The 13,630-nt window shown below is 41.5% G+C and overlaps 1 protein-coding gene across 4 annotated transcripts in view; it reads left to right on the top strand.

The window, feature by feature from the left end:
• COL28A1 (collagen type XXVIII alpha 1 chain) overlaps window positions 1–13,630 on the top strand; it is a 67,047-nt gene that overhangs the window by 29,805 nt on the left and 23,612 nt on the right. For all 4 annotated transcript variants that reach the window (XM_080974589.1, XM_080974588.1, XM_080974587.1 and 1 more), the window contains 10 exons: window positions 2,452–2,520; window positions 2,638–2,706; window positions 4,475–4,543; window positions 7,514–7,582; window positions 8,443–8,511; window positions 9,069–9,137; window positions 10,422–10,490; window positions 10,786–10,857; window positions 11,695–11,763; window positions 13,006–13,077. In XM_080974589.1, the coding sequence (XP_080830715.1) occupies window positions 2,452–2,520; window positions 2,638–2,706; window positions 4,475–4,543; window positions 7,514–7,582; window positions 8,443–8,511; window positions 9,069–9,137; window positions 10,422–10,490; window positions 10,786–10,857; window positions 11,695–11,763; window positions 13,006–13,077 (696 nt within the window). The remainder of the gene's footprint in view (window positions 1–2,451; window positions 2,521–2,637; window positions 2,707–4,474; window positions 4,544–7,513; window positions 7,583–8,442; window positions 8,512–9,068; window positions 9,138–10,421; window positions 10,491–10,785; window positions 10,858–11,694; window positions 11,764–13,005; window positions 13,078–13,630) is intronic.

Genomic DNA, 13,630 nt, shown 5'->3' with positions numbered 1-13,630 from the left:
ATCTTGGAGTTAGGTGGATTCTGGAGGATGTCCTCATGAACCAAAACGAGCATGTAAGCCATGCTTTAAAGTTATGCTGCTAAAAAAAAAGTTATGGTTCTGCCTGTGCAAGAAAAGTAAATGAGAGATGTTAAAAATTAAACCCCATCTTACTCTATGTACTAATAATGAACCAAATTCTCTTGAGCATGGGTCTTTCTGTAGTCAACAGATCCAGACAGAGAAATCGGTAGGCTTCCATGAACCCCAAAATTTGAAATGTACAAAATGTCTTTAGGGAAAAGCCTAGCCAGGAGCACACCAGAAGCAACCCACCTGAGGACTGAGCATGTCTGGTGGCCGCAGAATGCATGCTGACTGTTTGCTGGTAGAGGGCGGGGAAGAAATCAGTGGAGAGATGGAATGGAGTTTCCTAGAAAAGGGCATGTCCGATTGGCTGGAACTCTAAACAGGAGTGTACATTTTGTTGCAGGTTCCATTTCTGGGGTGAAACCTATTGTTCTTAAGGGGTGGAGAGGAGAAAGACCTTCTTAAGCCTTCCTGTCTTGACGTGCATTTGGCTGGCTGATACTTGCTATCAGAGAAGCCTGCCCTAGATACCTGGAAAGGGAGGTTGGGGTTTCCTTTTTTATTATCTTGATATCATTATGGATGCATCTGGACATTAAAAATTCGTGTGCAATTCAGAGTTAATTTGCCTGAAGGGACAAAATCAGATGCTTTTGGAATGGAATATATTTGACCAAATGACAAAGGCTGGTTCTGATGTCCTCATAGGGCTTCCTTGCATGAATCCTGTCATTGTATAGTATTTATGGTAGAAACTCTGCCAAGATCATTAGAAAGCAGACATGTATTTGCTCTCATGTTGTTCTTGGCTTTTCTTCCTTTTCCTGCTGTTGGGAAAAAAGAGATTTCTTGTTGATAATTAACATCGAAAAAGTATTAACTTTTTCACCACCAAAGCATCTGTGTGTAGCAGACTTCTGAAAACCTCACATTTCTTCCTAAGATATTTTAGTCTAAGAAAGAACAAATCAATGGAAACTTAACAGTGTGCCTTCTAATTTTAAAGTCAATAGTTTAAGAGTGCAATCCTATACTTGATTTCCACTGGCTGAGGGCTTCAGGATTTGGGGGATGCCTTATTATGCTAACAGGCCACCACCTATGCTGCTGTTACCACAGAAGCCCTGGTAAGCAAAGAGCTAAGTGGGGCTTACTCCCAAGTAGGGATGCCAGAGACTTCCTTGGAAATGGGAGTGGAAATGGCTGCAATTCATAGAGGTCAGGAACAGAAACTATGCCAATGAATATGAGCAGTATTCACTTTTATTGTTTATTATTGTTTTAGTTTGCAAACGTCACATTGGTTTTGGCATTTGCTTTCCAGTAAAATACTTTGAAATTAATGAAGTCATTAATGATGTCATTATTTCCATAGCTAACTGTTAGTTTTGGCCAGGGCACGTAGAGAGATGCATAACGTAGGTTTTAGTGGAAGGCGAGCTGTAGCAGAATGGAAACGGTACTGATTGCATCAAACACAGAATAGGACAGAAATTGCTGCCTCATTACATTCCAGCTTCCAAGTAAAACAGGTGTGGCATTGTAGCCTTGGAGTAGTGTGTAAATTCTGCTGAACACAGTGGGACTAATTTAATCAATTCCGAGGTACATGTTGCTTTAGAAGTAAAATCCATGAGGTTCAATGGGACTTACTCTCAGGGGACTGTGTATAGGATTGCACCTTAAATTCCATTGATTTCACTTAGACAATTCAGCACATGCTTAAATCTTCTGCTCAGAAATAAATGGGACTGGATCTATAAGCTTTGAGTCCTTACTTTCTTGTAGATAAGCTGGCATTTTCATGAATTTGACATACACCCATTTATAAATTCAATTATGTTGTCTGAAGATGGAAAGCCCATATTGCTTCAGATTATCTCATCTGTGCAGTGCTGTTGAACTGTACCCAAACCACAGGAAATCCAGTTTCTTTGCTTTGTTATTTTAACTTCTAGCTAAAGTAAAAGCACTGAAAAATATTCTCTGTGCTCGTTCACTGCCACATGAAGAGCAAAAGATACAACAAGAGAAACATATGTTTAAAAACAACCCAGTCATAAAGGGACTATTTCCTGGTATGGGAATATGTTAGTGTGTCAGAACACCTGCTATTTACTGTGTTCAGTGGAGTCACACAAGGATAACTTAGGAGCCAGAGCTGAAATGCAGGGCAGCAATAGAGCTTGGGGAAGCGCAGCAATTCCTAGAAGCCATTTTGCTCGATCTTTGTACTCAAAGTCCAATGGGATCGTAAAGGATCAAATCAACACGGTTCTCAGCCTGCGTACTATGGATCACGAATTCATTAAATAGAATTTCTTATTCACATTGTTTGCCACTATACAGACTACTCATTTGTTTATTTCTGCTTCTTTTAAGGGGGAGCCAGGCCCAGCTGGTCCTTATGGCCCTGCTGGAGCCCAGGGAATTGGATATCCAGGACCTAAGGTAATGTATAAGATCAACGTTGGTAATATGCTCATGGAAACATCAATGGTTATTGGACTGTGTTACATTCAGAACAGCAACACCTTCCTTTAAATGCTTATCCTTTAATTTTACAAGGGTGACAGAGGTCAGGAAGGAAGAATCGGGCTTCCAGGACCTATTGGGATTGGTGAGCCAGGCTTAACAGTAAGTAAAATGGTCAAGTTTTTCAGAAATTTTTTCTACACTGTTGGAATTTTTGGGTGTAGCTGATTGAAATGCAGTGGCAATGTGTATTGATTCATTACGAAGAGTAATGAACAAAAACAAAAGTAAACCATAGGTTTTCTGCTTCCTGCAAAAGAAAGTTTTGCAAGGGATCAAAATGAGACTGAGAATTAAAAATAACATCCATACTGTTAAAGAATTTCTGCATTTTAGCTGGAAATAAGTGTCACAATGCATTGGGCACCTCTCCTGTATAAGTCCCATTCAATTGAATGGAGTCATTTCAAGGGGACTTGTGCAGAACTTTCTAGTTTGGTATATTAAATCCACCCATTTGACATGGCCACTGGAGCTCTGATGTGGAATTCTACCATCTGCAAGACTGTCCCATGCATTTCAATAGAGGCAATGTGTTTTCCTTAGGATCATATAATTTGCCCAAAGCACCCCTGATTATAGAACATTTATTCATTTTTTTCACCCCTTGTATTCTTGCTGTATTCAGTGCTGTTTTGTTTCCAGCAGAAAATGGCAAGGGATTGGCTCAAGGCTTCACCATGCTTAGAGCAGACCTATTGAAAACCAAGGAGTCTTAGGTTGTTTCTTTTGTTAAGGGGCCTTATTTCCCCTACCTCGTCTTCTGATGGCTGCATGCTTGAAATATTAACTATAGCTTTAGCAGCTTTAATGGAGTGTACATTCTTGATCCCAACCAAAGTCCCTGATACGCATGCAGGGGATTTAGTGCATACATGAAGTTTTGCAGAGTAGCTTCCTCTAGTGTCTTAAGCATGGAGACCTAACTTCACATGGTGTTGGGCTGGGGAAGAAAGTCAATTCTGTTCACACTGAAAGATGAACCTACCTAATTTGGGGCAACCCAGTCAGATGGGCAGGGTGTTGTTGTTGTTATTATTATTATTATTATTATTACTTTTTGAAACAATACACGAACTGAAACGCAGCCCTCCTTCACAATTTGCACCTCTCCAAATTTTACAGTGCAGCTCCCCAGCCAAGGAATGTATACAAAAATGCCTAGGATGAAGTGTGCATATAAATGCATATATTGGTCAAAAGGTAAAGGTAAAGGACCCCTGACAGTTAAGTCCAGTTGTGACAGACTCTGGGGTTGTGGCGCTCATCTCGCTTTATTGGCCGAGGGAGCCGGCGTACAGCTTCCAGGTCATGTGGCCAGCATGACTAAGCTGCTTCTGGCGAAACCAGAGCAGCGCACAGAAACGCTGTTTACCTTCCTGCCAGAGCGGTACCTATTTGCACTTTGATGTGCTTTCGAACTGCTAGGTTGGCAGTTGGTCAAAGCCACATGCAAAAATGCATTATATTAGAGGAAACTGGGTTGCAGAAAAGTGTATGTTAGGCAAAAATGACATAGAAAAACAATTATGTTAGGAGTATGCTAAAATGTTGGGGGCTACATGAGGACTACTTAAAGTAAAATCCACGAACTGATGTGGAAATGTGAACCGAACTTAAGGTTGGATAAACGAGAAACTGAAAGAAACTGAAACTGACAGATGAGCCCATCCCTGCTTAGTTGTTAAAAAGCCAAATGTGATTTGCTAATAGCATCCAGTTAAGCACCTCATATCCCTGCGATGCATTTTGTAACGCTGAAGAAACTGGAGGGAAGTTCTTTCATGCACTGTGGGATCCAGGTGTAGTTCAGAGACCGATAGGGCTTTGCATCACAGCCTCTAAACACCATTTGTCCATTCAACTCCAGGGTCCACGTGGTCCTGAGGGCGTGCAAGGCGAAAGGGGACCACCAGGAGAAGGAGTTCCAGGACAGAAGGTAAATGTTTCAGTCAAAAAATTTGAGGATTTCCAGTTCACTCAATTTATTACCTCCTGCTCCACTTCTTTGAGTGAATTACTAGGCGTGCGTTTGGTTCTTCAATATCTTCGTGTCACAACTTTCCCTTCCTTTGTCTAAAATATGTTAGTATTTCCTCACTTTGTCCCAGGGTTACCATTTAAGGAGGTTGGGAGTGAAATTTATCTTTTCTATTCAGGAATACGTGTGAGAATGCCTCAGTAGTCATCAATATCTCTGGTTAACTCTGTGTTGTTAACAAACAACCTTCATAGCGAAAATCTGACAACAGTTTAAACACCCTAAAATAACTAAATTCTAAAAAATTCACTACTGTTTTCTCTTAATCCTTTCTTAAACAGGGCTTTCCCTGGGTCTTGTCGGATGTTATTGATAGTTCCTGCCTCTCAAAACACTCAGTGGTGGTAGCTAGTGGAGGTGATGGGGGTAATCATTGGTGACAAATGTTCTTTCCCCAATCCTTCAGTTTCTTCTGTTGCTGCCTTGTTGGGTCTGTGGTGATTCCTATTCCCTAGATTTATGCTACCAAACACCAGGCCTGCGTGACTCCTTCGCGGGCAGTTAGCATTCTCCTCCCTCAGGCCAATTAGTATTAACAGCCTAGTGATTGTTATGAACCATTAATTAAATGGATCTCTGTATTAGGCCTGCATCCCAAAGCACCAGTCCCTGCTCCAAGTTTATTCAGAAAGGGGAATTGTTTGACCTAGCCCAATAATATTCCTGCAGTCGAGGAAATGCCTACAACAAAGGCTTGGTTCTATTTTTTCTGTAGCAAAGTGGGATAAAAATGTCAGAAGCAAACCAATAAATCAAATGCTCTTTGATTTATTACACAAAAGGATTTGTGTGTCTGTGGTATATGCAGAGCTTTTGTTCAGTTGGAACTCGCCGGAACTTGGTTCCGGCACCTTTTAGGTGTGTGCCATTGCCATTCTAAGAGAACAGGGAGGTGTTCATGGTGAGTTCTGGCACCTCTTTTTCTAGAAAAATGGCACTGGGTATATGGATCAAATTTTGTGGGTTGGTAACATGGCCAACAGCCCAAATCCTTAGGAGGGCCCACAGCTGAGTCTCCAGCCAATCCAGAATCCATCTGCAGCCAAGAAGACTGGAAGAAATTTAAAGACTATTTACAGAAATATTGTAAAATTAAGGAATTTTAGAAGGATGTTGGATAGAAACTAAGTGGTTTCCAGCTGTAATGCTTTAAGAGATACGAAAAAAGGTTTTATAAATGGGTAAAAGCTTAATGGTAAGGACTTGCTGAACTATCAAACTGAACTGGAATACAAAAAAGGGAGGTACGAGGAGGTCCGGGGAAATAAGTGAAAGGAAGATATGTTATGGAAATTTAATGATGTGTTTTTAATTGTTTTTATTTTGTACGTTTCCTTTTATTTTTATTTTTTTTGTTATATCTTAAAAACTTTATTCTTTTTTCTGTATTTTGTATTTTCTTGTATTTTTATTTTCTGTTTTTGTATTCTTTGAAACTTTAATAAATATCATTTAAAAAAACAAAACAAAACAGAATCCATCTGCAGCCATCTGAGGTCAGTGGTCCTCTCAGCACTCCTTTGGAGCCTGGGTGGCTGTGGCTGGCATCCATTGTTTTAATGCCCCCACAATGTCTCTGGGACCTTGTTATGGCATCATGAGCTCTCTGGGTGTAGCGTTTAGGTTGTGATTTCCTATCTGAAGTGGCTTCCTTTTGTAACTTCAATGAGACCAGCAGGAACCCAGCTGTCCTTAGCAGCCCCAGCTGTCCTCCTACTCTCAAAGTGGACTTGGTTTCTCAGCATCTTCATGCCACTCATTCTTCACCCTCAAAGACGACTCCATTTGCAGTTGGGAAAGCAGGGCCATCTTTACCTGGGGGTACAAGGGGTGTGGGGCACCGGGGCGCCAAATTCTGGGGGGCGCCAGGCACCCAACGCTGAAGCCACCTAAGCTTCTACCTGTTATGAAATAATAAATAATTTTGATCTAGCTAGAAAGACAAAATACATATATACCTAGTTATTACCAAAATGTATACCTACTGTTTCACTAAAGGACTTTCGACTTTGTGCGCTCATTTACCAAAGACATGGCGCGCTTGCCATTCACAATGGCGGCACTTGTCAGACTCAACAACGGCGCTTGTCATTCACATCAAGAGATAAGGCATAAGCGCGGTGTCTGACATAAGCATAATAAAAATGAATATGGGGGCTAAACTAAATTTGGGGGCACTGGGTGGATCTTTGCACCCCAGTAGTGCATATGCTAAAGACAGGGCTGTGGGAAAGTCTAACATCAAAGAATGCTAGTCTAAATCTCTGTGGAGACTTGCATCTTCATGGACCATTAGCAGTTTCTGGAAAATTAAACAACCTATTCATTAACATACAAGTTTAAAAATACAAAAGTGATTAACTGTGGAAATAAAAGCAGTTTTTAATGTCCTCTTCCCACATATATCCTGTCCTAGCAGATATGTACCGGAAGAGCCACAACCTCCTGTGGCTTGAGAGAACTCATTTGTTTTTCTACAATATTTTTCCCTCCGGTATGCAAATATTGCATTCCACGTACTCTAACTGAAAAGTTGCTGGCAACTTTTACAGTGTCTAGACTGAAACTAAATGCTCACCCCACGTTAATATTGCTGTATGTGTCCTACTACTTCAATATTGCTATGCCTGTTTTATTTCGCTACTAGCGGACATTTAGCTACTAGAGAGGATACGCATAAATTGGTTGTTGCCTGTATATAAATAATCTAGGGGTTAAACAACTGAACCTTGCTGTGAAGTAGTTGATGCCTGGCCATATCTAATCCTATCTACATGTGTGCATTTGCGGCAGTCCTGAAGGAATGCAAAAAGAAGAAGAAGAACAAGAAGAAAAGCTTAATTCAATGCTAACGTCATGTATTTTCAGGGTGACAAAGGTTCTGAAGGGCCAGCAGGACCTGTTGGAGCACCAGGACCCTCCATCAAAGGAGATAAGGTACGATGTGTGGAACAGAGGGTATAAATTGTCTGCTGCAGTGCTGAACCAGTAGAATTAAAGCTTATATGAAGATGGTGCCCTAGGCGTCTGAAGGACAAAGAAGAAATTCATTGTAAAGAATGCAGGGAAAATATAATAAATAGTTGCCTTGATTGTGAGAGAGCCTACATAATGTCTGTGCTCAGGTATAATGGTAGACTGTGGTTTGTTGTGATGGAAATGAGCCTAGCTTCCCTGTAGCCTCCAGACTTGCACAGTCCCCCTCTCAACTTCTTTTCTGGCATGGCTGTGGGGAGGAAGCTGAAAGCTTTCACTGATGATTTTGATTAGCCACAGTATAGCATTGCATGTGAACTGCATGTGTTTAATCACTGTGGTTTGTTTGAAGTCAGATAGCTTCATAAATCACAATTTGGAGTTGGCTTGATTCGAACAAACCATAGTTGATATTTACCATGGTTTGTCAGATTTGGTTGACGCGAGAAGCTATGCGGAAGCAAAAGTTCCTGAACTTGTAGGCATGCTAGAAGAATAAGCGAGGAGGTGGAAGTGCTTGAGACTGGTGGGAGGTTAGGTTTGTTCCCAACATGATTTATTGTGACATCCAAATGCGCCCCATGATGTCATGACCACATTTTTTCATATCATTTCGTCCTGACGAGGTCTCATTATTTCCCCAAATGTTCTCTGTCCCATGATCTTTCCCCGTGGGAGATGTTCCTCTTGAATAGCTTGTGAGCCAATGTGCAAGAATGTGGGAAAGGCATTATAAACTTAAAAATAGTATGGTGATGAAGATGATGAAGAATGCCTTGACTAAAGCAATAACTTATAGGAGAGACCATATTTTCATGCAGGGTGAACGAGGGATGGATGGACCACAGGGCATAATGGGACCACCTGGAACTGGCATCCAAGGAAAGCAGGTAAATGTACCTCAGGAGACTACCTACTTTTGACTAGGTATTTGGTTGACTTATGAACAAATCTGAGAAGGAATTGTGGATATGTGATTCCTGTTGAGGACGAGGGCATTATGCAACCATAGCCAGGACAGATTTATTGAGCCCCTTGGAAGTCATTGCCCAGTCCTGATTCACTTCCATGTTTGGATTATGCTTTTAGCATACAAGTCATGTGTGAACAGATCATGTAGAACACATAGCCTTTAAAACAACAACAACAACAACAACTGTCACCCTGTTCTTCCAGGTTTATAATACAAAATATGACATAAAAGAAAGGCTAGAATTTAATATAATTTTTAATGGGGGGGGGGAATAAGGAAAGTCTTAAAGTTGTGTTGAACTTACAAGTTACCCTGCATGCCTGTCGGTGTGCACACAAAACCACAATATGCTTTTGTGACCTACCTTTCCTTGTGACTAAAGCTTGTAAAGTCACTCCCCTTGGCTTTATTTTCAGGATCTCTAGTGTCTAAGGAAGGGCAGTTCTGATTAACTTCATACTTTTATCTCTTTAGGGCATTCAAGGTCCAAAAGGTGTGCCTGGGGTGAAAGGGTCACGAGGCATCGGTTTGCCTGGACCAAAGGTATACATTGAACTTGGAATAAATGCATTGTATGATGGAAAAAAATCAGATTCAGTTTCAGATTTGTCCATTGCTACACAAAGATACCATACACGTGGCTGCCTCATTGTGTTTATTTGGCCCTTACGAGGACTTGACATAAATCTTAGTAAAGTATAGGTTTTAAATCATATCTGTTTTGATAAGCCCATTCTTATCCACCTAAACCATCATAATGGATTAGCTTCTGGGTTGCCATATTCTGAAGAGCAAAAAAGAGGACACATTTGCCGACATCTACTTTTAACTATGGATGACAACTCTACCCATGAAAAAGAGGATGTGTCCTGGAAAAAGAGGTCATATGGCAACCCTACTAGTAGAAAATTACAATTTCTGTGATCTGCTTCTACATCTGCATTTCCATGACTGACTGAAAATCAAGAGCTGGGAAGTGTGTGCGCAGATACTCATCAGACCAACTTCCTGGTCAAAGATAAAACATTTCTTGAAGGATGTTATTTGATGGGAGCAATGGAAAGAAAACACAGTTCACTCTCTTTTGAGCCACATTCCATCCTTGATCTTTGTGGGAAACGTCCACAATATCAGTGGGTGATCTCAAAGACATGTACATGACCACATTCTGACCAGCACTTAAAGCTTCCCCTCTGTTGTATTGGAGGAGTGTTCTTGCCTCAAAGCACACAATGCCGTGGAACGATCGCTACAGCTAGGGATGCATTAAGGCAGCGGTTTCTGTTCTGAACTGTCTCTGCCATAATTAGTTCAGTTTCTGGGAACCACTGCCTTCAGGTATTTGGATTCCAAAGGGTGCAGGCCAAAACCAGCACTGTGATTGGGATGTGGAAATGGATGGGAAGTCAGTGAAGGTGAAAAAGGAGCAGTGTTGTGTGCTCATGCTATCTGGACTCAGTTGTGTGCCTGCACTCTTAAGATCTTCAACAGAGGCTGTTCTTCAGTTGACCCCCTTCAGGGGATGGGTATAGCTGAAAGGGCCTACTCAGTGGTAGCACCAAGACTGTGGAATGCTCTCCCCAGAGAAGCTTGGCACCATTTTACCTTCAGTCTCTCTCTTGGAGTTTTTAATTCTGTTGACTGCTTTCATCATGATTTCGTTTGTTTTATTGTAAGTTTAACTTTTTGTTAGGTGCTCTGAGAACCTGTTGAAGGAAGGGCTGTTGAATGAGTACACACACACACACACACCCTACATTAACAGGAAATTAGGAGAAAACATTACTTAGTGTGCTCAATATAAATATTGTTTTATATTGTTCTAAGGGACAAGAGGGTGTGTCTGGACCAAAAGGAGAAGTTGGACCAACAGGAATTGGACAGCCTGGACCTAAAGTGAGCCTGTTTTGAACACTTGTATCTAAATGTTTTGAAACTGCCTTTTTAAAGGAAATGGAGTTCCAGAGCTTCCTTTCAGAGGTGTGCCTCGCTCCCTGATAGTTCAGCTTTGTAACACTGATGGCTGCTTCTTGTGATACTTTTAGGTAGAGGTACCAGATTACAACATATATTCCGATTGCACCAACTGCTAATAGCTCAACTATTAATAGCAGTGGTATTTTTGACAAAATGCGCAGAAGTATCCAATGGTGTGTTCCAACTTGTTTGTTTTTTTAACCTCCTTCCAAAGGGAGAACCAGGAAGACCAGGATTTCCAGGAGAAAGTGGGAAGCCAGGTCTATCAGGAGCATCTGGGAAAAAGGTAACACCATTTTGTTTGTCAGCCGTTTGTCTAAAACAAAAGGTCCAAGTTTGGTTTGCAGTGTACTCACCCTTGACAAACCATTCGTCAGCATAAAGACCCGCGCTTTTGGCTTTTGACCTGCGAAATCTTATTTGTGCCCCCTGCAGTGGTATAAATGGAAGGGGAATGTGAGGGAGCACAGCTCATGGCCTTTTCTCAGAGCAAGAATGACAATATCCTCAGTAGGTATCTGCCAGGTAATTGGAGGATAATTTAGGAAATTAGCGTACAGTAAGGTAGAGATTGAGGAAAATAATAAAAAAGAGAGGCTTTATACCATGTATTTATTTACTTACTGCATCTATATCCCACCTGTATCTCCAAGGAACTCAAGGTGGTATACACGATTCTCCTCCTCATTTAATCCTCACAAGAACCCTGTGAGCTACAGTAGACTGAAAGAAGATGGTGACTGGCCCAAGGTCACCTAGTGAGCTTCATAGTCTAGTGGGGATTTGAACCCTGGTCTTTCAGGTCCTAGTCTGACACTCTATCCGCTACACCTCACTGGCTCTCAGCTGCTTCCAACGCTACCTAGAGATGCCTGGGATTGTGCCTGGGACCATCTACGTGCAAAACAGATGCTCTACCCCTGAGCTATGGCTGTCCTCCAGATGTCTCGTGCTGCTGAGATTTTCCTGTTTCAGGTTGTTGTGTTTGCCCTTTGTATTTTATTGTATCTATAGGAAGTATCTAAGCTGCACTGGAAATGCAGTTTACTGAAGGGTGGAGTATAAATCAATAAGGCAAATAAATGCTGTGTGAAAATTAATATCCTCTTTTTATTTTTGTTAGGGGGAACAAGGATTACCTGGCCCACAAGGCCCAGAGGGAATTCCTGGAAAGGGCGAGGTGGGTCCAAAGGTAAGATTGAATAAATGTGTTTTAGAAGTGTGAGAGTGAGTGAAGTAAAATCTCTCTCTCTCAGTGAAGGAAGTTGTAGGACTGGTGCCTTTTAATCACTAATATTCCATAGTTCAATTGTTTTCAATATTGCTTATGAAAACAAAACTGGATAGAGTTCTTGTGGGCTGCAAGTCTTCCCAACTGTGTAGAGATACACTTATGCACCCGCACAGATGGGGAATTGAACTTGTAAAGTTCACAGGCAGATGCTTCCATTGCTATGATGTCCCTCTGCATTCCTACCTGCATTTGTTCTACACACAATTCATGTCAGGAAGGGGCTCTAGTTTCAAGTCAGGAAGGGGCTCTAGCTAAAACTACAAGAACTTCCAAGTGTGCACATCCTTCTGAAAGTTTTTCTTTTTAATAGCAGATTTTATTAATTGAGAAAAGAAGGGGACTCCAAGATTTGAAGAAGTAACACAGAACAGGCAGTTATTAACAAGGCAGGACATTAATAATGAAATTAATATTAGTACACATTTGTATATATACCAATACCTGTACAATATATACAAATAGAAGATCACATAAGGATTGCTGCAATAAAAACATCACAGCACCTTCCTTATCCTTAAAAGTAAGTGGCCCTAATAAAGAAGATTCCACAGGGCTGATTGTGGCAAGCTCTGATCTGTAGGTTCACCCTATCTATACTGAAAACAGGAAGAATAAAATTACAAGATAATGAAATATTAATAGCATATTCTGAAAGTCAACACCAGAATTTTCGTTGAAATTAATGTTCGTCCAGCTGAAAAATTAGGCTGCTTTTTCCTCCTGGAGACTCTTTAATGAAATACTGGGCAAAGGCATTAATCTAGAAGTTTGACCTCATGGTCTGTTGTTTCTGGAGCTCCTTCCGTCCCTTCACTCTTATCTGGGACCATGGCACTCATCAGTATGTGACCATTGTGTGGTGACAGCTCAGAAACACTTCACTTGCAGTTATCCAGCAGCTGAATGGCAGATTTCATATGAAAACCCAAAGGAAACTGTGTTGGCCAGTAAGAACCCCACCCCCCATTTTGCAGACCTGCCCTAAAAAAAAAAATTCATGGATAGAATTGATAGTTAACCACTTCAGGGCCCATCAATTATCAATTTTCATTTTAGATATTCTAAAAAAAACCCCATAAATATATGTTGGATGGAAATAACTTTGTGCCACAGTTTATTTTATTTTATTTTATTAATTAGGGTGAGGAGGGACAAAGAGGAGCAAAAGGAAATGATGGTCAAAGAGGTTTGCCAGGTGATCCGGGACCAAAGGTGTGTTACTTTCATTTCTGTGTTTCTTCTCTGTGTGTGGGTTCTGTCTGCTAAGAGCCTGTCTATGTGCAGGGCATCAAATGGAATTCATATAACACACCTGACTTCCATAGTCCATGTTGCAGAAGCTAGTGCTCAACTATCTCAGCCACAGGTGGGAAAGACTTTTCAGCTCAAGGGCTGCATCCCCTTCTAGGAGAACTTCCTAGGGCCACAGGTCATGTACACATTATAACCAGGCAGAACTACTCAGGGAGGATGCAAGTCAGAGCCAGTGAAGGGGGTGGCCTTGGGAGAAGGGGGGTGGCCTTGGGCAGAGTCCTGAGGATTAGACAGAGAGACCTGAGGGCCTGCATTGAATGCTCAGGCCTGAGACTCCCCATTCCTGGACCTGGCAGCTGATTGGTATGAAGGAGGGACAAACAGCGTGGGCAGAGAGGTCCTTGGTCTTAGCTGATTTCCAAATGAAGACAAGGAACCTGACTTCTCCACAATCACAAGCACCAGAGGGAGAGCACAGGCTACGTCACTGAAGACGCATCCCGCTGAAATT

The sequence above is a fragment of the Podarcis pityusensis genome, assembly GCF_964106645.2.
Source record: "Podarcis pityusensis genome assembly, chromosome: 12".
In the NCBI taxonomy this organism is placed as follows: Eukaryota; Metazoa; Chordata; class Lepidosauria; order Squamata; family Lacertidae; genus Podarcis; species Podarcis pityusensis.
The sequence above is the reverse complement of the archived record's forward strand: the minus strand, read 5'-3'. Positions and strand labels throughout refer to the sequence as shown.